The sequence below is a fragment of the Cnephaeus nilssonii genome, assembly GCF_951640355.1.
Source record: "Cnephaeus nilssonii genome assembly, chromosome: 8".
In the NCBI taxonomy this organism is placed as follows: Eukaryota; Metazoa; Chordata; class Mammalia; order Chiroptera; family Vespertilionidae; genus Cnephaeus; species Cnephaeus nilssonii.
The window spans coordinates 39,688,536-39,714,243 of record NC_137079.1 but is presented as its reverse complement, the minus strand read 5'-3'; the positions used below and the strand labels follow the sequence as shown (position 1 = coordinate 39,714,243).

Below are 25,708 nucleotides of genomic sequence, written 5' to 3'. Positions count from 1 at the left end.
TTTTTGTTTCCTTCTAGAAAAACCCAAAGGAAAAAATTGTCACCATTTATTCCATCCATTATTGTTATCAGTTAGTTGTATATTAGTAAATCCTTTAAAGTGCCTTAAAGTTAATGTTTGTTCATTTAGATGTGTTTTCCCAAGAAAGAATAGTCTAAGGTGTATAAAATAGAAGTTTAACATTAATGGTCTTAGCAGCAAGCTGCTATAAAATGGCCTTCATTCTCTGCTTTTCTCATAGGCAATACCAACTTAAATTTGACATGAAATATTCTAAATTAAATTTAAAATATTTACATACTTATTTGTTAAATAAAAATCTTTCCAGACAAAATTTCTGATTAAGAAATCTGGGAGGGAAGTGATAGTTGTAGAACTCCAGATAATTACTAAAAATTCAATGAATTATACACACTTAACAATGGTGAATCTTATGGTATGCAAATTATACCTCAATAAACCTATTGAAAAACTGAGAAAATTAAGCACAATATATACTTTGCTAGAAAATGTGGAAGCTCCTTTAGGTTTTGTAACATGTTTATAAATCCAATTGTTTCACTTCAGTAGGTAGCTTTCCACATGACAAACTTGGCTTGATTTTTTCAGATTTAAAGATATTTAAAACAAAGACTTGTCTATTTCTGTCTGATCATTCTGCCTAAAAATTTTAAAGATAAACCTTGCTGCCTACATTTTGTGAGCTCTGAAAAGAATTTTAAAAACAGAAGGCACCTTTGGTCTTCCTATCTATTTGTGAAGTAAGGATGGCTCTGGTCCACTGAGACCCTCCATCTGGGCAGTAGAGGACTCTGGACATGTCAAATCCTATATAATAATCCGATATAATAAAAGGGTTACATGCAAACTGACCCTGACAGCGGAATGACCAGTCACTGTGAGGCGCACTGACCACCTCTCCGTCCCTTTCCCCGGCCAGCAGGTTCTGATTGCCCAATGGCGAGTGGGGAACCAGGGGTGGGTGGCAAGACCCCGGCCCCACCAGTTGCCCCCCACACAGAAGGCAATCCGCAGCAGGGGCGGGGCGGCAAGCAGGTGAACGGCCGACCTCTTGACTCCTCCCCACATCCGGCAGGCTCCAATCACCCAATGGCGAATGGGGAACTGGGGGTGGGTGGTGGTAGGGGGTGGGGCCAGCTGCGGGCAGCTGGGGAAAATGGCCCTGATCACAGGCCAGGCCTAGGGACCGTACCCACGTAAGAATTTCGTGCACCGGGCCTCTAGTATTAAGATAAACAACTCAGACACTCACCTCATCTGTCCTCCCTATGGTTCAGCCACCTCTACCTCCCCTGCCAAATTCATTTTCCAAATCTTCTACTGCTTTTTTTCTCCTCCAACTTCCTAAAACTGTTGGTAAGGCCCCAAATCAATCTTACTAATGTACAATACTGTTTCCATTTTCTATGCAGAGTTAAAGCTAAATCATTTCTTTCTAAAAAGCAAAATGTTAATGATGTCTATTCATTTTACATCTACCCACTAGCCACATTCCAAGGGATTTCCTCCTTTTTTACAAACGGGCGCTAGTCTTTGCTAGGACTTCCTTGTCCTGTTCACCCTCCACTGAAAACTGTCCTTCCTTCCCCGTTGTTCCACTCCTTCCTCCAGCTGGTAGTCTGAGTTGTTAAATTCTATTAAGTATATTTGCTTTCAAATATCGATGCTGTGTCAGAAGAAGACACTGAGGCTCAGAAATGTAGCATTATTTGCTGTGGATCACACACAGCAAAAGAAAGAGTCTGGACTCAGTTTCAGGTGTAGCTGACCCAGAAGCCCATATTCCTAACCTCTGCATCAAGGGCTCAAGCGGGAGAACCCCGAGAAGCAAGTCCCTTTCTCTCCAGGTTTCGGTGTGTACTTCTTGTCTCGGCAGCCGTTGCTGAACGCCACCTCAGAACGTGCCCATCCTGCAGAGCTGCCTATTTCTGTTTGGTGGGAAGTCACAGAGGGGCTGCTTGCCAGGTGGCCCCTGGTGCCCTCAGGCCAGCACTGACCTGGCAGGAGGGTCTGCCGGGGAGCAGACTTGGCCATCCATTCAGGTCTCCATTGATGGTTTGTGCTTTTTACAGCCGGAGAGCCACAGGGGGAAGGGTGGGAGGGATGAAGAGGGAGCTTCTCCAGGCTTTTCCACCTTTCAGAACTTGGAAAATAAATTCCATAGGCTGCCCAGGACGCAGGATCCCCTGCACCCCACACTCCCTGAGGCTGCGCTCCTAGGCAGGGGCAGAAAGCAACATCCCAAGCAGTTCAACAGGCCTGAATTGTCACTGCATCCCCCAGTCAGGTACGAAACTAGCCCCCTTCAGATATTCCAACTGTTTTATTCTCATGAATCATTTGAAAGGCTTCCCCATCAAAAGCCGTGGAAAGTCATCTGTCAGAATTGCCGTGCCAGGAGTAACGAGAGATCAGCCCAATGTGGGTCATTGTCCATGTTGAATGGCTTCAGTAGAACTTTTAGAAATTCCACGTAGAGCTGCATTAGCATCTATAAGTTCTCTGACCATAGATGTAAATAGCATTGAATTTTCATTCCGAACAGTATTAAAATACCTATCAAATTATCACTACAATTCAAAGTGTTAAAAAAATGTTCTCTATTTCCCAAGTCTTCAATAATATCCTTTTACTCTCGTCCTGGCAATTTTAAAAGATGTTTATTCTGCCATTCAGACGCATATATAAGGATGAAATGTCACTGTCTTTAATCCTCCTTATAAATGTTTTGGGTTTCTTTTCAGGACTTAAAATGTCATTTATGTATATATTAATAAGTTTCTTCCCACTGAAAATATCCTTTGGTATTTCTCATATCAAAATAATTATAGTAAAAGCTTTCAAATGGAAACATGTTATATTTTAGTAGTTCCCAATTCAGTTATTAAAACTGTATTTTCACATATTTACTCATCTGCACCTTACCTATATATCTTTTTTTTTTCAGTTTCATCCTAAGTAATATCTCTGAAATAACCATTTACATATGCTGGTTATTTTTTATAAATCACATCAAAATAAAATTTTAAGGTATATAGTATACTTTATATGATTATATATAAAATTTTTGTATATAACCACAGGTACCACCGTTTAAAGCTATACTTTGAGATATATATATTAGTGGGAAGAGTTAGAGATTTTGGATGAAAAGTCTTAGATTCTAGTCCTCTCCTTCTCATATGTTCCTTTAAAAAAATTAATACTGCACCTCAGTTTTTGCATCTATTAATCAGAAACAAGCATGCCTTCCCTACTACAAGTGAGAGAATGTCTTTGAAAATATTTTGTAAAAGTATAATGTACCATCAGATGAACCCTCTCTTTTTTTTTTTTTTGGTAATGGGTCTTCCTAATAAGATTGCACCCGTCCGATTTTTAGCTTGGAAATGAATATTCTAGGGCTTACTGAGGGTATAGCTTGTAGTGTATAAACCACAGTTGCTGAGAGAATCTTGAGATTTCCTCCTCAAGGGAGAATAAACATCCTCCACCCACTCCCCAACCCCTCTCCTGGCGCCAGAGAGCCATCTGTGTTTGTGGGGTGGGGGGGTCAGGCCATCCATGATGGTCTCATTCAGCAGCAAGGCTGAGCCGGGCAGCACCAGCTCTTAGCTTTCCCATTGTTGGGTACCCAGACCACCCCTGGGCAGAGGGAAAGTGCCCAGAATAAAGGAAAGGAAACAGGTGGTTCAACTTCCTCTCCTTAGGGTCCAGGAAGGAGCCAGTCTGGGCCCACCGGGGGTGCAGCAAGAGCAAAGGGATCCAGGGGGTCCCCAGTCCTGTATCATCCAGCAGAGACTGTCTTACGTGCTGTGCTTTGTCATACAGACAGTCAAGCCGCTGATGAGGAGCAGAACCAATATTTTAAAATGTTGTCTGTCTTCAGATTGCTTTATTTTGGGCTAGTTTGGGCTCCCTTTCCTCGGGCCTAGAGCAGTGGTCGGCAAACTCATTAGTCAACAGAGCCAAATATCAACAGTACAAAGATTGAAATTTCTTTTGAGAGCCAAATTTTTTAAACTTCTTCTAATGCCACTTCTTCAAAATAGATTCGCCCACGCCGTGGTATTTTGTGGAAGAGCCACACTCAAGGGGCCAAAGAGCCGCATGTGGCCCGTGAGCCACAGTTTGCCGACCACTGCCCTAGAGAAAACCCTTCACCCACCGACAGAGCCATAGAAAGGTCCTGCATCTCACACTGTGGTCCTTCATTTTGCTTGATCTGTTGAGTCACTGACAACCAGAAGCGCATGGGACTCCTGAGGGACAGAGACAAAGCCAACCCCACTCTCAGTCCCCCCACCCCTCTCTTGACCTTCATTTGGCATCCCTGACCTTCTACACGTGACTTTAAAAGTACCTGTTCCTCGAAGCCCTTCCCTGGCCAAACCATGCCTGTTTCGATGGCTCCTCTCTGTGGCTCCTCTGTCTTTGCACCACGAATATAACATACTCACTTGAATTTAACTTTTAAGTCATTTGCATGAGCTAACCTGACCTCAACCCAGCATCACGTTTGTTGAGGTTAGACACTGTGTCAACTGGAGGCTCAGCAAATAGGAGCCAACTGACCAGTGAGCATTACGAGACCAGGGAAAGACTGAGTGGTACAGAGAGGTGCCAGCAGGTAAGGAAAGGAGAAATAAGATAAATCCTATCTTCCCAGGCCATGGCCCACCCAGTCACCCCACTCCAGCCCCACTAAAGAGCCAGACTCCACTCTGAACCATGTTTTGGGTACTAGGTTCTGTAACTTCAAAGAAAGATGAGACTGGACCCCTCCCCTCAAGAAAAAGTGCGAAAGATAACAATGTAAACAGGTAATTACAGAAGAGTGTGACAGGGGCTATGAAGGGAGGCTGCCTAAGGAAAGGAAGGCATGGGATTAGCCCTACAAGGAAGTCTAGAGATGCCTGTGATATTTCTGTGCCTTGAAGCACAAGAAATTTGCCAGATAGACATGGAAAGGACCTTCAGAGCAGAGAACAGTGTGTGCGAGAGGTACCAAGGAGTGTGTGTGTGTGTGTGTTGCTGCACTGGCAGGAGACAAGGCTGAGAGCAGAGGCAGGGCCTGCCCTGGTCAGGGGAGCATTGCATTTGATTCTGTAAGTCCAAAGTGAGCCAAAACAAGGTTTAAGCAAATGGAGATCCGACCTGATGTTTTATAAAAATTACAGCATGATCCCAATTAGGAAGGGGTGACTCCCCTGTTAAGCGTCCAGCACTCTCCCAGTGAGATCTCACCAGCCTGGGAGCCGGGCAGCTTAGCCCTGAGCTTTGAGTAACAAGCAACCAAACTCACATCCTTAAAAGGAGCGTCCTAATCAAATTGTGAGGGGACCAAGGCCATAGTAGGACCGGTCCAAGGACTCTCCAAGTTGATAAGTTGCAAAAATTGGAAAGAAAGAATGAGAATGAAACAGTGTCAGCCAGAGCATCATCTCCACCCATTGTGAGGAGCATCGCGGAGCAGGTGGCTCTGTGCATATGGAAGCTGTATCGCAGGAGGTCGTGGCTGGGCTGAGAGGATTTAGCAGGTAGAGACACAACCAAGATCTTGTAGAGAAATTTGATAATGGCCAACGCTGACTGATAGTTTTAGGAATTCCCTGGGAACTGTTGTGAGGTAAATAATTAATTTGCTGGGTGTAAGACTTTGAGTCACAGAGGAAGAGTGTCACCCTGAAAAAGAAGGACTGTAACAGCTGTGCTCAAATGCTATCATTAAAGCCAACAGAGAAATCCCCCTCACAGTGAATTGCAGCAACTCCGTCATTGGAAAGTGCCAGAGAGAACTCCCAGAATGCCCAAAAAAGTTATTTGAAAGCATTAGATCAAATTATGGTTTCTAGAGAATTACTCTTTGAGTACTCTAAAGAAAAAATATCTCAAGTACTAAGTGCCAGAAATGCAAAATATGAATATTGCCCATAGATATGTTTACTATTGTCATCACCACCACCATCATCAATACTTTTGCAATCAAATTATAAGTCAGATTCCCCCTGCCATGAAGAACTTCAGGGTCTAGTAATGTTGACGTGATTTCGATGGCTAACTTGCCACCAGGCTCATTCTAAGGGGATACCGCCCTTCACATCCAAGAGACTGAAGCCACAGGCATATATGTAGTAAAATGTGCCAAAGCAATTGATCAGTCATTTTTCACAAGTAACTCAATAGGTAATTGTAGAATAAAAGCCCATTGCGCAAGGAGCTCCATGGCGACTCTAAGGGGGCATGCCTGGCATGCTGTAGGTGCACGACATCATATCTAAGTGAACTGTGCAACTGGCAGCAACGACCCTGATTGGGAAGGGCAGCCGTTTCAGTCGCTCTGTGCTCAGCACACTGCCTTTTCCTCTCATTCTACTGCATTATTTTGTACCTGCTTCTTTCTTCCCTGCCTCCACCAGCAAACTGTAAGCAACTTGAGGGCAGGGATGGAGTTGTATCCATTTCAAAGCCGGCCTAACCATTTCTACCCAGGGGACCTAAAACACAGAACTTCTCAAACTCAAACGTGCATTAGAATCATCAGAGAATTCCTGCCAACCCACAGGCCTTCTGCATCGAACCACATGGGCTCCAGCCTGAGAGTCTGCATTTTAACAAGCGGCCCTCCCCCTTTGGTGATTCTGACTCAGGTGGTCAGGGCACCCACTCAGAGAACACTTCTCCATCAACAAGCCCAGGGTGTAAGCTAGGGACACGAGAGAGCCAGGATTTCCCCACTTCTGCATCTACTAGCCAGAGGGCAGACAGGCACAAGTTCCTTCAGTTCTTTGTGCCTCAGTTTCCTCAGCGATGAAACAGGGATGAATAGAAATTCGTAGAAACAGGAAGTAGACGGTGATTGCTAGAGGCTAGGGACGGAGAACTGGGGAGTAGTTGTTTAATAGGAACTGACCAAGTTTTACCTTTGCAAGATGGAAAACGTTCTGGAAATTGATTACACAACAATGTGAATATGCTTAATACTACTGAACTGTACACTTAAAAATGGTTGAAATGGTAAATTTTAGGTTATGTTTTTACCACAATCAAAAAGAAATAGAAAAAAATATTGTCAATGGGGATGGGTGATAGTATCTACCTCACACTGTTGTTACGAGCATTACATGAAATAAAATACGTCCAGTGCTAGGCTAGCAACTGCTCAAAAAATTATAGCTATTGTTATTGTCCTAGTTCATGGTTCTTAAGGTCTTTAACCATGAGTGGGTTACTATTTAAACCAAATGATAGTCTGAATCTTCATGCTGATGGAAGTTCCTTTACTTGGCAAATGGTATGTGTGCCACTTTCTCAGGAATGCACGGGGCTGTGAAACTGAAACTCACCTGTAACCGTTTATTAAGGAATGTTTCCAACCCTCCCTACAGATCCAAGCAGCTTTTGACAATCTGAGTTTTTCTAAATCCTGACCAACAGCCCATTCACATTTCACAGGTAGATCCATATGTTAAAAAACCAACCCATATTGTTGGCTGATATGTGAGAAAGCAGGGGAATATTCATGGTGGGCGTCTAATTCTTAACCCTAAAATCCTCAGTTTGCTGAGATGAAGGAAACAAGGAATAAAAATGTTGAATTTTGTTTTCCAGCTTAAGCTTCATAAAGGAAGTTAAGCAAGATCTGCCACTGTAGAAGGAAGAAATGGTGTCTTCTGTCTTAAAACACTACATGGAATAGTCTGCCTCTTTGATATGCATGTGGAACCAGGGGCAGATTTGGGGAACGTGGCATAGACCCAAAGCCGTCATTTTGATCCTCTGTGCATTGTTTTGATTTCATGTGCATCTATGCTAATGTCATCTCGCCAGCCTATTATTTCAGCCTTGGCAGGACAGATGTGCTGTTTTACAGGGCCGTAATCCACTCGGTGGGCGGGTAACCAGGAGGCCTTTGGTCTTCATCATTTACTCCAATAAGGAAACTAGACTATTGCCTTGTAAAACAGCATGAGACTCACACCCTGATTTCACGTCTCATGCTAACGCACGGAACATCCTTGAAACTTCTACCAAATTCATAAAATTCATCATAGTCACAGAGCTGACCAAAATTAGTTCTAGGCTGAATGAAATTAGTCACAGGCCAATCTGGGGGTATAAATGGAAAAATAAGAGGGTAAGAGATGACGGATTTTAGTCCATGCAGGTGTTCATATGAATCAGATTTATCATTTCAAGGCTGGGAAGGTTAAGCAATACACCATGCGTCACTTAACTATTAGGATACTTTCTGAGAAATTCTTCATTAGGCTCTTCCATTGTTGTGCGAATACCATTGAGAGCACTTACACAAACCTAGATGGTATAGCCCACTACACCCCTAGGCTATGAGGTATAGCCTACAAACCTGTCCAGCATATTACCGTGCTGCATACTGTAGGCGATTGTAATGTGCTGCACTATGGTATTACAATGGCTATGACATCACTAGGCGATAGGAATTTTTCAGCTTCATTATAATCTTAGGCCACCACGGTCATATATGTGGTCTTGGTCACTGACTGAAACATTGTTTGTGGTGCATGACAGTCCTGGTGAAAATTCTAATTCTAGTGGCTTTTACGCCTCTCTGTTGATTGAAAGATATATTCTGAAGTCACTGCTAAGGATTCCCTGCCAATTTTATTTTACCTCCATCCTATGTAGAACTCAGTGTTCTTGTGGGAGATGAAGGTTTCTAGAGAGCCCAGGAGTCCAGTCCAGGAAGTCCTGAATAAGGACAGCATTGACCGTTGACAGGTAGTACTTGTGAAATCCAGAAGTAGATGGCAATATATGCAATCAATCAGCTAGGACTGATTTTCTAGTCCACTTCCAGGTCTCAAAAGATCATCTGCTTTCTACTCACACCAGCTTCCTTGCCATGAATTAAGATGAAGAGTTGTGATTGCAAACAGCAAAAAGAAGTGACTAAAAGAACACAAATATCCAAACATTAACTTATAATCTGGGCATGCTACCTTCTGTCCATTAAGTTTTTCTTTTTCTGAAGCACTAAGAACTACCTTGTTAATGGGGCGGGGTCTGTGATGAAGGCTTGAAGTTCTGAGATCCAAGTATTAGCCCCTGCTCTAACATTTCCTAATCATCTTCACCTGTTTCCTCATCTAGAACAGGACCTAGATCACATGATGCATTCAATAAGTATTTCCAGAAGGTTTAAAAAAATGAATCTGTAAAATGGGGATAAATCAGATCTCAGAGATTCTTTCTAGTCTTGCCATTCAACAGACCTGTGATTTTTTGGTTACAGGCTCATGTCCCTTGTCAGTCTAATCCTGTCCTGCAAATGTCTACCAACAGAGGAATCTCTTTTTACTCAGTACAATCCTACCTTACATTTTCTCATCCCCTGATAGGGTTACCCCTCAATTATGTTATAGCAAGTTAACCTGATCATACATTTATTCTTCAAATAGTATTCAGTTGTCAGAGCATTTTACTGTTTCTAAAGTTCTATACAATATTTCAAAACCTATAAGGAAGTATTTACCTTTTCCTTCCACAGTTGTTTCCTGCTTGATTTCAAGAGTTAAATGAACAGTTTCCAATACCTTGTATCTGATGTTTTTCCACTCCATTAAAATGCTACAAGATTTTTTTCCTCTTTAGAAGGGAAAAAAAAAATCTTTCCCCTGTAATTTTCTTTGGCTTTCTCAAAAGTTGGGTTGGAAAGTCAGTATAATTCAGGTGGAATCTGAAATGTTCTTGTGCCTAAAGGAAGCCTATAATTTCCAAGCTTTCTTTCAGGAAGTTTGCATTCTCTGTTTTCCAGGGAGCCTTTACTTTCCGAGGGAGTATGATCGACATGCCATTACTGAAGCAGGCCCAGAACATTGTTACGCTTGCCACATCCATCAAGGAAAAATGATCTGCTAAATCAAGCTCTCATCAGGTGGGCTGAACATATACAGTGGATTTCTTAAAGACAGACCATAATACTCAAGGCAACTTGTTAGTATGCCAGATTGGAACCTTTCTCCACTTATAGTTCATGTTAATCACAGTTTCTCGTGGTTGTCGTTATCTCACTGGCCAGTTATTCCTCTGAAAATGAACCTTCTTCTTTTTAGTTCCAAGCTTATGATTTTATTGTTCATTAATGGACTCATTTCACAAGGAGATAAAATAGTAGGGAAAGGTGGGCTGGAAGGGGAAGTTAGATCTTTAATGAAACAGGTCTTTCCCAAATAGGTGTACTCCCTTCACCCTTCTCACCTTAGATGTTTCCCCTGGTGTTCATTTGTTCACTTGACCCCATAAATAATTTTAAGAAGGGCCAGGCTTTTAAAAAATAATAACTAAAGTGAAATGTGTTCATTTCACTAGAAATCTGATAAAAACAACAGAGATGGCATAGAAAAGTTGATTATCATCTTGGTTTTTATAGATACCTCTAAAAATACATCTTCAAAACTGATGGCTGTTAAGCTCCACCCCCCAAAATGAAACATCCATAATCCTTGAACCACTAGGTGGTGACTAAGAAAGCCCGCATCCCAGGCCAATGCTTCGGGTCAACAGTTACCAGCAATTAAAAAATAAATGCGAAGAAACACAAGACCATCTATCTACCCCCTTTATTTCCCATTTAACTGTTTGCCATTGAGGCCATTTCCCCTGTAAATGTATGGCCGGGACAGGCCCCTCAGCAATAAACTTGTAGCCTCTGCGAAGACACAATGCACGGAGCTGGTGCACATGGTGCCCTGCGAGATTTGCATCACATTAGAGATGCGGCTGCGGGTCAGATGGGTGGTGTGGTTAACGGGCTTAGGAAAGCTGTTTTGAAGAGGTTAACCCAGCTTGTAGGAAGGGTAAATAAACATAACAACCGGCCATTCTTCCCTATTCAGCATGTGCTCTTATATTGAAGGCTAAAGGGTATTGAAGCTGCGGAGGATCAACTTGTGTTTGCCAGAGGACGCCAATGAAATTTGAAACACCAACAATCAGAGATTTTGTTTCTGCTCCTCATTAAATCATGAGCTTTTGTGTCGAGACTCTGGCGACTGTTCTTTAAGAAATTAACAGAATGGGAAGTTTTAAACTCTACACCAACCTTTTCATGACCTACACAGCAGCAAGGCTGCTACTCTTAGACAAACACCGCGGGGAAGGCTGTTCTGTTTATTTAAATTTGTAAATAGAAAACAGTTTGTTTTTTTTATTTTCATTTTTCACCTCCTCCTCTGTCCTTTTTGTTTATTTCCTATGTGGCCCCTAGTGTGTACCCCAACCAGGGGTCTGCTTTTCCTCTACCTCTTCCATTCCAACAGGAAGCCCAGAGGGGAGTAGAATTGAAGGTTATACTCAGGGAAAGGCCCCATGGAACCAAAGCAGAGTGGGGAGGCCCGCATGTCACCCTGCCACACCCACCCACCAGTGCTCAGCAGGAAGGGCAAACAGCTTTGCCGGGGACACCAGAGGAACCTGACCCAGCAGGACGGTTCTGTGGAAACACGTTCTTGAGAAACCAACTAAAATCCCCAAGCAGAGGACCCTGGAAGTCAGCTCTTAAACCAAGGAGGTGTGTGCCTGGCAGTCAGCTCTTAAACCAAGGAGGTGTGTGCCTGGCAGTCCTGGCCTGCCTTGGGCAGTGCATCTCCCCTCCTTGATGCATCCCCTCCGACCACTCATGAGAGCACTGTCACCTTCACCTTGGTCCTCTGCGCTGCTTCAGGGTTAGCAGGACAAGAAGGTGGGAGATAGCCTTCTCCGCATGCAAGGGGACAATAAGGAGAAAGATGGCCTCCGGCCCCACTGGGCTTCAGGACTGCGGGCAGGAACAGGGGGCGGCAGTTACAGGAGGAGCAGCCCCACCCCACCTTGTTGTTGCAGTTGTGCGGGTAGCCAGGTGTGCACAAGAGTAATCCAGGACTACAGGTGTCCACACTGTCAGACCCCTCTGCTCAGAGCACGGACACAGGACTGCTCAGAAGGCAAAGGCCCCCTCTCATTCTGACCTGTCATGTGTACTAGTACACACACACACACACACACACACACCCCTCAGGGTGCTAAAGCTGTAGGCAGGACTGGTCTTAAGCAAAAGAGGAAAATAAAAACCTTCCTTCATACTTCCCCCACAGGCAACCCTCCTCTCCAACCCAACTGCCCTTCCCATCCTCTGTGCTGGTCCCGATGACCCCTCCAGGCTCTGACAGGATGAAAGCGCAAGATGTTCTAGTCTCCACTCCAGTTACACAGGCAACCCCCCAACCCTACAGGGGGCCTCCTCAAGCCAGGAGCTCCCTGTGAGGAACCTCAGATGCAGGGGTGAAGGCCTTTGGATCTTGGGAAAAGCAGTCCCCTCAGTAAGGTCTCCACACTCATCACCCACAGGCCCATGGGTTCCTAGGTCCCCAACCATGTTGGAACAGTCACCACACCCTTAATCTCAAGCTGCACTTGGTTCAAACAAAGCCTCCTTGCTCTCTAAATCTCCCCAAGTGTCAAATCCGTCATCTTCCTTATAACCCCCTGGTCCTGATTATGGTAGGGTCATGAGACAGGAACCCACTAGAGCCAAAAAATCTGGACCAAGTGCCCACCCTGAGCCGAGACTAATGAGGGTTCTGGAAAGGTTTGGTGGGAGTCATACCTGTTGTGCCTCATTCCTTGAAGAATAAAACTTCAGGACAAGGAGATGCTGGGAGATAAGGTATCTCCTCTGTTTTCTCACCTGGATCTCTTTGGGGGGTGGGGCACAGGTATCACAGGGAGTGAGGAACTGGGTGAACGGATCCCACCTAACATGATAGCAGTGCCCAACCTGGCGAATTCCTCTGTGCTACAAAAAGAGGACTTTGCAGTCAATCTGATTAATTAAAAAAACATACCTGTTTTTATATTTTGTGTAGCTCATCACAAACCCACAAACCGCTTTGCCATATCACCCCCCTGTTATTAATTCGTGGGGCCTAAATTATGGGCAACACTATTAAAACATTATCAGAACTAATGAGAAACAATTACTTAGAAAATGAGCCCGGACAAGATTGAGTTGAGAACATCAGTGGTGATCACTGTAGATTAGTTTAATAAATCATCAGGTGCAAAGCAAGACTGACTGTATGTGTGCAAAGCCCTGTCACGGGAAAATGAAATTGAGACTTTTTTTGCATAATTTTTTCATTAATCTCAATAGGACCCGTGTGGTGTAGATTGTTTTATTCCCCTAATACCTTGCCTGAGGGGGGTGCCCAATAATGTCTTCATTGTTTTACTGTGGTCTTAATGACACCCGGTGACAACCTCATTTTAATGTATAGAGGATTATATCAATACAATCATGTTTTATTGAAATGGCGAGGGACACTCTGGTGGAGTCAGGCACTGTCCCGAAGCACAAGTTGGGAAGTTCCCGGGCATCTGGGAGCTGGTCCTTTCAGATTTGCCAGTGTTCAACCGCTGGCTGCCCTTCTGGCTTGTCCCCGGGGACCGGCTGGGAAAAGTGTCCTCCAGAACGAAAGCCTTCCCACCTCCGATTTGAATTTCAAAGGAACCCGTTTTCCGGCATACTTTGCTAGGCAAATGGAAAAGACCAAGTAGGGTTGTTGTCCCCTTGACTAAAATACACGCGCAATTATTATCATTAGCACCTTTGCCCCCGATAGTTTTGCCTGCTGGAAAAACTGATTTTCTTTGGGGACGTTGAATTGCTAACGACATCTTAAGGAGTGAAACAAAAGAATACACACTTTTTTTTTTTAACTTGAAGAACGTTCTACTTTTATGGTTTCCATTTATCTTGGAAAGCTAAATGTCTTGCGTTTTTTATTTTTACCTCTAGTTCTTGGAAGACAAGCGATGGGTGGTACAAAAGAGGCTCTAAGATTATCCGCAGCATCTCGTGCACATCGATCCTGGCGAGGGTCCCCGAGCCCGTCGGTCACCGCAGAGCGTGGGCCCCAGGCTCGGGGCACTGTCCTCCCAGCCAGAGCCCCCCCCCCCCCCCGCGGGGTTTTCACGCGCAATTTAGGGGGAACGTAATTAGTCGACCGCAACATTTAAATGTTAAAACCTTACTTATTCTTTCCGGGCTTTATTTTAAATCGGGGTGGGCGTAGGAGGGGGTTAAGAGGACGAACAAATCGGAAAGTAAATTACTTTCAAATACCTAACTTGGTGCCCAAATATTGCGCGGTGGGATCGGGCAGTGTTCTGCTGTTCTGTGGCGGGTGATTTTTGTTGTTGGAAGTTGGTTTACATTCCAGCAATTATTTGGCAGCACATTTCCTCCCGAATCGGTGAGGAATGCCAGCGGCGCGGAGAAAGGGCGGCGATGGAAGGAGCCGACCTCGGCGTTAGCGCCTTTTGTGGCCGCGGTGTGCGGCCGATCAAACCCAGTTTCAGCTCAGAGGGCTGACGTCCACGGAATTTTTTTTTTCCAATTTTACAAAATCTTTTTACATTTGTTGCTCGCGCCCTAACTTTCCTGTATTTTAGTTTCTTTTCTTTTCTATTTAAAGTTCTGTTGCTGCTTCCGACGGGAAGGGCCCGGCGAGCCCGGCCGAAGGACCTGCGCCCGCGGGGCCGGGACCCGCCGAGTCCGCGGCCAGCGCCGCCTGCGCTCCGAGGCCCGAGGTCGGAGCGCCCGGACGCGGAGGGCAGGGGGCCCGCCGGCACCGCCCTCGGTGGCCGCTCCGGGCGCAGCGGCCGTCGGGGCGGGGGGCGGGGGCGGGCCGGGGAGCCGGTGGCCGGGACCGCGCCCACCGCGGGCCGCCCGGAGCCCGCGAGCCTGGCGCGCAGCCCCGCGGTAATGGTGGCAGATCAAAGGCTGCCCCGTGTCCCCGCGGAGCCCGGGACAATCCCGCGCCTTTGTGCGCTGTTGCTAGGAGCCCAAGAAACTAAGAGAAAGTGTCAGGAGCATGTTAATCAGACTCGTTACAGTGTAACAATAACGTCCCTCTCGGGGCTTCCAGGCCCCAGCACCCCGGGCACACAGGCCCGACACCTGCGCGGGGCCCTCGCGCCCGCCCTGGGGACCGGCCGGCCCCCGAGTCCCGAAGTCGGCGCCTGGGCCAGGCGCAAGGACCGGGACCCACGGCCCCGCAAGCGGCAGGCGCCTGTCCCGGGTCCCGGTCTCCTTGGCTGGAGCCCTGCGCCCTGAACCTGTCCAGCTCAGCGCGGGATCCGTGGGATCCGTGGCCCGAGGGACTCGCGGAAGATCCGGGTTCCCTCGCTTTTCAGTCATTAAGTCGAAATGCACGTTAGTCAAACACGGTATTAGAATGAACAGAAAAATGAACATTCCATTTCAGAGAGCTTTTGGTTGAGAGTTTCTTCAAAAAAACCTCTAAAATCAACTTTGCAGATTTTCCTTTCAAATGCATAGAGTATATACTTTAGTAATAATCCCGGGGGGGGGGGGTTGATGTTTTCTTTCTTAAACCATCTTGCTGGAAGTCAAGATTTCGCTGAACTTTTTCGAGAGAATCACTTCATTCGTTTATTCACTCCACAAACATCTGTTGAGCCTGTCTGGGTGCCAGGCAGCTAGCCTAGAAGTCGAGGACTGGTTCCAGATGTACTTTTGTTTATTGTATTTATTTTATTTTCTGTCAACGATTACTTTATTTTTATTGTTGACGCTATTCGGATGCACTTTTAAAATTAAGATGCTCCTGTGGGAAGTCTGGGGGGGGGGGGGGAGCAAAGGCGTAAAATACTGTCAGATGCCGCCACCGAAAGAAGCGCCATCGGCCACAGCCGTGATAATAACAAAGAGGTCGAATTAACGATGTCAAACCTTGGGAAACTACACACCGTGGGCTTTAAACACCAGCCACTCTTTTCACCCATTTCATCTCCTCCTCCGCTCTTCTTCCGGCCCCGGGAGCGCAGCGAGGCTGCAGTCCTGAAGCCAGGGTCCGGCCTGGGGTCTGAGGAGGGAAGTCAGCCCTGGGTGTGTCAGCAGCCTGTCAGCCTTGCGGAGGGAACAGACACTTCTGGGCCCTTCTCCCCTCGGCCTCACCAAGGGAACTGCAGGGCTGGGCTCGGCCTCAGGGCAGAATGTGGTCAGTTTGAGACGCTTTTCTCCGATGTGAGCTCTTGTTCAGGCATCAACCCATTCGGAAAGGGCAGAGGGAACCACACTTTCCCGAGTGTAACTGCTGAAGCTTCAATCAAAGACAGAGCTTTCTATTACCATATAGAGTAGAAAATCCACTCCCCAGACACCTGTGCCTACCTAATGGGGGGGGGGGGGCGGGGGATCCTGTAGCTATGTTAGACTTCTCCACTGATCAAAATCAATTTCTTTCTCATACTGTGTGTGCAACATGCAAACATATAGGAAGCTGGACCTGGTCCCAGCGATTAGTCTAAACCAGGCGTCCTCAAACTACGGCCCGCGGGCCACATGCGGGTGTTTTTGCCGTTTTGTTTTTTTACTTCAAAATAAGATATGTGCAGTGTGCATAGGAATTTGTTCATAGTTTTGTTTTTTTTTAATCTATAGTCCGGCCCTCCAACGGTCTGAGGGACAGTGAACTGGCCCCCTGTTTAAAAAGTTTGAGGACCCCTGGTCTAAACCCTGGGAGGAGCTTTAGAGATCGCCTTCATTACATAAATAAGAGAGTTGATATATTGAAAACTCCAGCTTATGAAAAACAAGGGAGACTAAACACCGGCCATCCTGTGATGTTAAAATGTCTAGCTGAAGGAGAGAAACTCAATGAAAAGGAACCAGATGTTTTTGTCCACATAATGCCAAAGAGCTGGCTTGTCTGGGTTTGGTTTTGTTGTGAAATAATGAATCAAATGGCCTTAGTTGTTCAGACACAGCAAAAGAGCCAAGAGGAAAATGAACATTCCATTTCAGATAGCTTTGTGGTGCGGAGTTCCTTCAGAAGACTGCGCACTCGAAGGATCTGGCTTAACTTTTTTTTTTTTTTTTTTTAACGGGCTCTTTGAGTTCCATGGAAGGAAGAACATAAAAAAAAAAAAAAACCAACATGAACTTCTGGCTTAGATTCCCTGGGAAAACTGTGTTAATACCTAAACTCCCAGGTGAGGAAAGGAGCGCGTCCGTTTCCTCCATTGGGTTTCCAGGAGCGGCATTCCTGCCGCAGTCTCCAGGGGAGCTCTGTGCAAACTAACTTCTCGTCTCCTGTGAAGGCGCTCTGGCCACCAGGAGCCCACCGGCGTCTCCACACCAGCAACACGTTGCCTCTCAAGGGGCCTGGGCCACCATGCAACCAGACTCCTTCCTACAAGCCATAAGCAAACCCCTCCCTCTCCAACATGCCCAACAAACTCCTAACCGTTCTTCAAGACACAACTTGAAGGCCACTCCTGTGAGGCCTCCCCAACTCCCCAGAGACAACTTCCTGGTCCTCCCCAAGCAAGTCCTTCTGTTCCATTGAGTCGGATTTCTGTGGTAGCACTTTTTCTGTGTGTATCCCCATCCCCTCCAAAAGAGTGTGAATGGTCTGAATATTGGGCACTGCCCTGCATCTCTGGATCCCTCCTCTCCTGCTCATCTCTCACCCCCAGCAAGAGCTCGATCAAAGTGTTCATTAAAATTAGGGACCGAGGCTCTCCTCTATCAGACACGTCGGTTTTGATCCTGGCTGTACAATTAGCGGGTTGTGTTACATTCAGACAAGTCATTTATTCTCTCTGAGCATCAGTTTCTTCAACTGTAAGGAGAAAATTGCCTAACAAAGAGTTGCAATGTGAAGGTGGTGGGCACAGAAATTTACCCGGTCCCCCCCGGGAGAGCCCCACTTTCCAGCTGGGGCCGTGCCTCTGCCTGGGCCAATGACAACTGCCTCGTCCAAGGTCTCGCCCTTCCCAGGGCAGCCTGCATCCGGTGAATTTTATGTTATGTATATTTTATCAGTTTTAAAAAAGAATCTTTAAAAAAGAATTGATGTCAAAGAAAGATAGATAAAAAACCATAAATAAATAAGTATATTGCTTTGTAAAAGGCGCCCTAACAAAAAAATAAAATACAAATAAATAAAAAGCGCCTAGCATTAATGCTTGTTGCATTGCAGGCATTCGGTGAAGGCCAAATGACTTCCATCCAGGAGCTAAACTGTGCTGCAGTCCAGGGCGGGAATCCCACTGCAGCAAAGCTGGCTGGGAAGTGAATTTCTATTAAGTGAACCCCATTTTCTCATACACTGTTACTGGCAGGTAAAGGACATGTTCCCACAGGAAAACGTATTGGTGGGGCCGATCCCTGGACATGCTGGCTATGGCAGCACACGCCCACAGCTGTACGCGTGCCAGGGGAGTTTTGTGGCTCTTTGGTTGTCGCTCAGAATCTCCTAGTCCCATTCCTGGACCATGGAGATTTCTTTCACTAGGAAGCCGTTACCATTTTGTCCAACCACCTGCTTTTGTAGGGGACACCGAAGCCCCGGCGGATTATGCAGTGCCCATTGCTGGCTGAAGGGGGCTCCATTCACATAGAAAAATACAATGTAAGTGTGCCTCCTGGCGTTGTGGGAATATTGACCCTTTTCAGTGGACTTGCTCAAGGTCACACAGCTGTCAAACCAAGTCTACAGCCACAGTCTCAAAACTCAAGCACTGAACCACACAGCTCCGCCCCCGAGGACGCCTTACATTTACGGTTTCACATGAAGTTCCCCACTAAGGTAGTTCTGAAAGAGTTTTTTGAAACAATGAGAAAGTAGCTGAAGCCTGTTTTTCAACACCTGGCTCCCTCAGGGACAGTGCCTGACCAGGGCAAAGATGTTTGAGCTCATCACAAGTCAAACAGCTAGGCCTCAATCGCATTGCGCGGTGCCTGGGCCCCTGTTGATTCCCAGACTGAACGGTCCCTCAAACATGCTGCAGGTTGTCCACTGGAGACTGGTCTGGATGGCTGGAGGATGCCGTGGGTGGTCTAAGGAAAGGAGTCCCACCCAGTGGAAGGATGAAGGGCCGAGGGTGCACTCACCAAGCTGGGCCTCCTCTCAGCTCTGGCCTCACTCGTGTGGCCCCATCCTCCATGGCCCTCATCGATCTATGTGTTATCGCTCATTCACCCTCCTCCTGCTGTCTACTGTGGTCTGCTCCACTTCCCTTCTCCTGTTTCTTGTTATCTTACCTTCCTCCCTCGCCTCACAATTCCAAAAGCAACATTAACAAATATAGGAAAGAAAACAAACTTTTCCTTAAATTCTGTAGTTTTTTTCCTCTGATATTTATATTCCAACCCCCCGCCCCCCTCTAATTTCGTGTCCATGTTTCGGAAGTAAGTCTAGTGTCTTAGGCCGTTGTCAGGATGTTCCGTGGTCCATTTACTGTGAACCTGGCACGGAAGTTTATCAGCCCATTTTACCGCACAGAGCCCGAGTGCAGGGGACGGCTCCTGGTGTACTTTGGGGATCAAAGTAGAAATGTCAATGAGGCTGCTAATTACTCAGAAAATTAAATATTGCTGCCAAAGCTGCTATTCTTAATGTCCTACATTTGATCATGCTGTTTTAATGTGGAGCCAACATTCAGATTCTGTTTAAGTGATAAAGAAGATGAGGATCTTCAAATTGGTATTGGTTCTTTATGTTTTAGTACAAATTATTTGAGTCTGCAGCCTGAAACTCACAGGGGAACCTAGAATGATGCTTGTAGGTACAAAGTTTTATTTCTATCCCGTTCTTAATCTTATTCCTTTGGGGGGTGAGGGGTGGGGAGGATAATACCAGAAAGGTAATAATAAAGGATCATTTACAAAACCAGATATTTTCAAATTGTGACGAAGATTCCATTTCAGATTACGGAGGATGTGACACACACCCCACACCCCCACCCGCTCCAAAAAAATCATTGTTTACAACCACGCTTCATAAATAATAATAATAATAAACTTTTTAAAAGACAGATAGTCCTTGTGTCATCTAAGGAATTTTAAATTGTGAAATATATTTTTGAGAATATTTACGGTAAATCATCTCCAAATAAGTAGCAAATGAGCGGGTCACAAGTTTGCCTGCGCTACCTCTGAGAACGAGAACATTTAAAAAGGTTTGTTCAAATGGCGCCACTGGTCCTTTTCCTTCCTTCTCCGGGAGCATATGTGTTAGATTAGGGCTCAGAAAGGAGAGCGTGTTTTCATAGCCTCCGGTGCTGCATTTATAAAAATCACGATGATTGTAGGACGGCACCTTCATTTTTTTAATTTTCAAAACTTGTCCCCTTTTACTCTTTTATTTTCTTTCAACAAAACAAAGGCTGAGGAACCCCTTTAAGAAATTTTATACATTCCCACAGAGTCCCCGTTTGTTGACCTCCAGGCCACGGAGTAAAACCTCTCTTTTAAGTCAAGCATTCCCCATTGGGAAGCGCTCCAGCTTGTTCTTTTTATGAGGAATTTTAACTGCTGGGCTTAATTTAATTATTGTATTTTGTACATAACTCCCAGAAGCCCCAGGGCAGGAGCTTGACTTTTCCAAAACTTTCAAATGAATATCTTTAGGATTGCACATTTCTGATGGTAATGTTACTTCTTTCTCTTGTATTTCTAATCTAAACACCAAACATGGGTCTTTCTGTCTCCCAATTTATTCACAGAGAAGTTAGAACCTCAGCTTCTCTTTGCCACAGACAATCTTACTGGGTAGACACAGGATATAGTCGTTTGAGTCCTTAGTGCAGACGCCTAGGTTTCATAACAACAAAATAAAAACCATCTCCAGTTTAATTACATTTTTAAAAGTTGATGGTGACACAGTCCTCAAGAAAAAGTGTTCCTAGGTGGACATGCCTTGAAATCGCTACGTGCTGCCCCAGGGCTGCATCTGCCACCATCTCTCCCTACGGTTTCTATGAGGTACACCCCCCATCTGCTGCTCCTCCGGGACCCACAGAGGCTCCTGAGTGAACACACACACACACGCGCGTACACACACGCACACACACACGCGTGCGGAGTTGTCATCCCAAGTTAACAGCAGAGATTCTATATCTTCATTTCTCATCTATCTTTATCCATAAACATTTTCATTTGATTCTGTTTTATTTCCACATGGAAATCAAAAACTTTGACCACCACATCTTGAATCTCAAAGGTGAAAAATACTTGTTTTGGTAATTGACTTAAAACGCCTTTTAGAAATAATGAAATGTGGGGGCAAACATAAAATTGCCCAATTCATAAGATCTGCCCAAAATACTTCATGGGGGTTGGGTCACTTATGAAGTTAAGTTTCAGTTGAGGACTTCTGAGATCTCTGAATTTAGGAAGATGTTTTAGAGCAAAATTATCTGAGGTGAATCTGATTTTCTTAGTTACTTTGATTTAAATTTTAAAAGAATGGAAATCACCATTTTGGTGCCAAAGAAGGACTTGAGAGACCACCTAGGCCAAAGGTTCTGGACCTTGGCTGCATGTTAGAACTACCTGTGCGTTAAATAAACACCAATGCCAGGGCCCCACCGAGACTCGATACACAAGGCTTCAGTCTAGCCCATCAGCTTGCAGTTAAAAAGTGAAACAACCAAACACAACCCTGAAAGATAACGTGTGGCTTGGACATTAGAAGTCCAAGGTATGGAACTATCACCTGGTTTGGGAACTCCTGGCCATGGTAAACATTAAAAAGCAAACTTAAACGAGTAAGTTTCCATGATTACGTTTGGGGCCACATGAATTGTAAAGCAGTTGATTGGTTCCTCCCAGGTGACATGCTTTCTAATGTCCACATTCACATCCCCGGCCGACCACAGAAGCGTGGAACAGCCCTGGCCTGGAAATGTTTCGCAATTAACTTTTAAAATAAGGTACCTGTGTATGGATGGCAGCCTCCCTATAAATTTCACTTAAAAGTTTGACCATCATGTGTCATGACCAATATTCTGTGAATTTATTTTTCCTACATATCTTTAAACTCTATAGGCAGAAGGTAGAATTTGCCCCAGTGTCATCTGAAGAACTCAAAACACCTGGACCATAAAGCTTCACATTGTATCGTTTTTATTTTTTAAAAAGGAGGCAAAGGCCCTAGCTGGTTTTGCTCAGTGGTTAGAGTGTCGGCCTGGGTACTGAAGGGTCCCGGGTTCGATTCCAGTCAAGGGCACATGCCCAGGTTTCGGGCTCAATCCCCAGTAGAGGGCATGCAGGAGGCAGCGGATCAATGATTCCCTCTCATCATATCTCTCTCTCCCCTCTCCTTTCCTCTCTGAAATCAATAAAAAATATATTTTTTAAAAAAAGATCAAATATATGGTGATGGAAGATTTGACTTCGGTGACTTTCTATGATACCTCATCTGTAGATTGGGTGACAATGATGAGGTATCATAGAATGGTGCAGTTGAAACCTACAGAATCTTATTAACAATTCACTCCAGTAAATTTAAATTTTAAGTAATGGAAGCAAAGGGATGTCAGTCAGATAACAACGCATCCGAGGGAGTCCCACGGTCCCAGGAAGGCGGAAGTGAGCTTAGCCTCGTCTCTGATGGCTTCAAGAGAGGCCACGCTGAGCGAGGGCTCCTTCTGCTAAGAAACCTCAGCTGGGGGCGCAGTGGGCCTTTGAGGCATTTTTGTAAACACACCCTCACTCGGCCTCAGCTCGGGACAGCACCTCCCGCACCTTTCCTGCTCCCCCTAATCTGCCTCCTTCTCCCCGCTCCCCATTAGGGATGGCTGCTGGCAGGTCACCCAGGGAAAGAGAGAGCTCCAGTACTTGTGACCTGAGACCTGGTCCTCTCAGGCCAGAACCTCCTGGGAGATCGGGGAAGCTTTGATCTCAGTTATCTGCCTTGGGCTAAAAGACCTCGGGTTGGCACTCCTAGGGGATCCTAAGAAGGCCAGGACCTGAGATCACAGATGCAATTTGTTTTTTAACCAAGGGAATAAGATGCAATGATTAAAGCTATAGTTACTATTAGATGGTAGGTTACCATATGTTGGACCTACATATAGAATACATTCACTCATTCACTCCTCCAGCAGATACCTGTTGAGCTTCTATTATGTGCCTGTAGTAAGTGGTGTCACTGAGTTTTTATCTCTCCATCCTTCTCCCTTCCTCTCTCTCTAAGAGGGTAACCCCGGAGGTGCCCTAAAACCCCAGTTCCAGTAGTTCCAGCAGAAGTGAAAGCAGGATGGACAGTTAAGGACTTTCCTATTCTGGCCCTCCCCCTCCCCAATTCTTTTCTAATTAATCGTCATTATCTTTTACAATAAACATGCAAATTAACGGAGAATCTAGCTCCAGGTCTGAGACCAAAAAAAGGAACAAAAAGGAAGAAGTCTAAAAGTAGTTTAGAGCTTGATTCTCATGCAGCCATAAAAAAACAACAAAAAAAAACCGTTTACAAAAAGTTTTTAAAAATTTTTAACAGCACCCTAGCTGGTTTGGCTCAGTGGATAGAGCATCAGCCTGCGGACTGAAGTGTCCCGGGTTCGATTCCAGTCAAGGGCACATGCCCAGGTTGTGGGCTCGATCCCCAGTGTTGGGCATGCAGGAGGCAGCCAATCAAAGATTCTCTCTCATCACTGATGTTTCTCTCTCTCTCTTCCTCTCTGAAATCAAAATATATATATATATTTTTAAAAATTTTAATGGCCGGGAGAACTGCTAAAACAAGTAATGCAAGTTTTTTTGCCCATCAAATTTATTAATCATTTTTTGAGGGCCAGTGGCAATGTGACAAGGTGCAATCTCAAAAAATATTTGGCAAAGTGTATCAACAGATTTAGTATCATCTTCTTGTACCTTTAAAAATATATATGTTTTTATTGATTTTTAGAGAGACGGGGGAGAGGAATGGAGAGAGAGAAATGCCGATGATCTCTGCTGGTGATCGAGCCGCAATCCCCACTGGCGACCTCTTGGTTTCTGGGTTGACATTCAATCACTGGGCCACACCAGCTGGGCCGGTTTTCTTGTACCTTTTAAATCTAGATCTAGGCATTTACTCTAAGGAAATTCTGTGATCCTAAATATAGAAAAAGCCTCGTTCACAAACACTACTTAATTGGCAGTTGCACCAATTAAATTAGAGAGGTAGATTTAGTAAACCATGGGAAATTTATTTGATGGAACATTAGGCAGTCATTAAAGTTGGTGTTTCTTAAGAAAATACACTTAATATAAAATTAAGTTCAAAAACAGTCAGCAAACTGCATTTGCAGAGTCTGGAGCTAGACTGCCTTATTTGCTGAGTAACCTTGGCTAAGTTACTAACCTCCCTGTGCCTCAGTTTTATTACCTGTAAGCTGAGATGATAATAGTACCTATCCCATAGAATTGTTGAGACTTGAATGAGTTAATAGATATAAAGAACAGTACCTGACACACAGTAGGCCCCTGACAAAATGTTAGTTGCTATTATTATTACAATGTGATTACAACGATGTTTAAAAGAATAACAGCCCGACCAGTGTGGCTCAGTAGTTGAGCACCAGCCCAGGAACCAAGAGGTTGCTGGTTCAATTCCCGGTCAGGGCACATGCCCAGGTTGTGGGCTCAGTCTCCAGAAGGGGGCATGCAGGAGGCAGCTGATCGATGATGTTCCTCTCTCATCGATGTTTCTATCTCTCTATCCTTCTCCCTTCCTCTCTCTCTAAAACTCAATAAAAACATTTTTTTTTTAAGAAATAACATCAGCCTGGCTGATGGCTCAGTTAGTCAGAGCATCGTCTGGTGCACTGAAGGGTCAAAGGTTCAATTCTCACTTGGGTCACTTACCCAGATTGCAGGTTCGATCCCAGTCAGTGCGTGTACGTACTGTAGGCAACTGATCTATGTTTCTCTCACATTGATGTTTCTCTTTCTCTCAATCTCTCTTCTCTCTCTCTCTCTCTCTCTCTCTCTCTCTCTCTCTCTCTCTCTCCCCCCTTCATGAGGACAAATATAGAAGAGGGTAGGGAGAGAGGGAGGAAGGAAGGAAGGAAGGAAGGAAGGAAGGAAGGAAGGAAGGAAGGAAGGAAGGAAGGAAGGGCGTCAGCCTGCGGACTGAAGGGTCCCAGGTTCGATTCCAGCCAAGGGCACATGCCTGGGTTTCGGGCTTTATCCCCAGGGGGGGATATGCAGGCGGCAGCCAATCAATGATTCTCTCTCATCATTGATGTTTCTATCTCTCTTTCCCTCTCCCTTCCTCTCTGAAATCAATACAGATATATTTTTTAAAAAAAGGAAGGAAGGAAGGAAGGAAGGAAGGAAGGAAGGAAGGAAGGAAGGAAGGAAGGAAGGAAGGAAGGAAGGAAGGAAGACCATCAGACGAAAATATGTCAAAAAGATAGCAATCACTGTGTTTGGATGACAAGACTACTATTGATTTTTTTTCTTCTTTTACATGTTTGTATTTCCAAAGTTTTCATTAAATATATGTCAAATTTTAAAAAATCAGGATGGAGCTAATTACAAATAGAAATCTGTTAAAACCCTGCTTCTGATCATTCCATGATTAATTATACCTACAAGACCCTGACTAGAGGGGCCCCAGCAGGTAGTTTCCATGTGAGCTCACACCCTGCTGCCAGGACTGGGCACAGGCTGCCCAGGGCTCCTTCCGACATGGGCCAGGCCACTTCTCCTCACGGGGGGCGGGGGGGCGGGCGCTGGCTCAGCTGTGCTGGGCAGAGGAAAACACCCGGATGCACAAGAAAGTGACCTGAGTTCCGGTCCCGCTCTGCCACCCGCTCCCTGTGGGCTGTAGGTTCTTGAAAAGAGCCCTTTCCCTCTCTGTAAGGA

General features: G+C 45.2%; 1 protein-coding gene across 4 annotated transcripts in view; it reads left to right on the top strand.

Annotated features, from left to right (window-relative positions):
* The window catches only part of CLYBL (citramalyl-CoA lyase), a 225,071-nt gene extending 210,994 nt beyond the window's left edge, over window positions 1–14,077 (top strand). For 2 of the 4 annotated variants that reach the window (XM_079779149.1, XM_079779152.1), the window contains exons 8-9: window positions 9,818–9,937; window positions 10,919–11,045. In XM_079779149.1, the coding sequence (XP_079635275.1) occupies window positions 9,818–9,913 (96 nt within the window). In that variant the 3' untranslated portion in view covers window positions 9,914–9,937; window positions 10,919–11,045. Of the gene's footprint in view, window positions 1–9,817; window positions 9,938–10,898; window positions 11,046–13,837 lie in introns of those variants that run through there. The other 2 variants (XM_079779151.1, XM_079779150.1) reach the window with 2 other exon arrangements.
* Window positions 14,078–25,708: the final 11,631 nt, after the last annotated feature.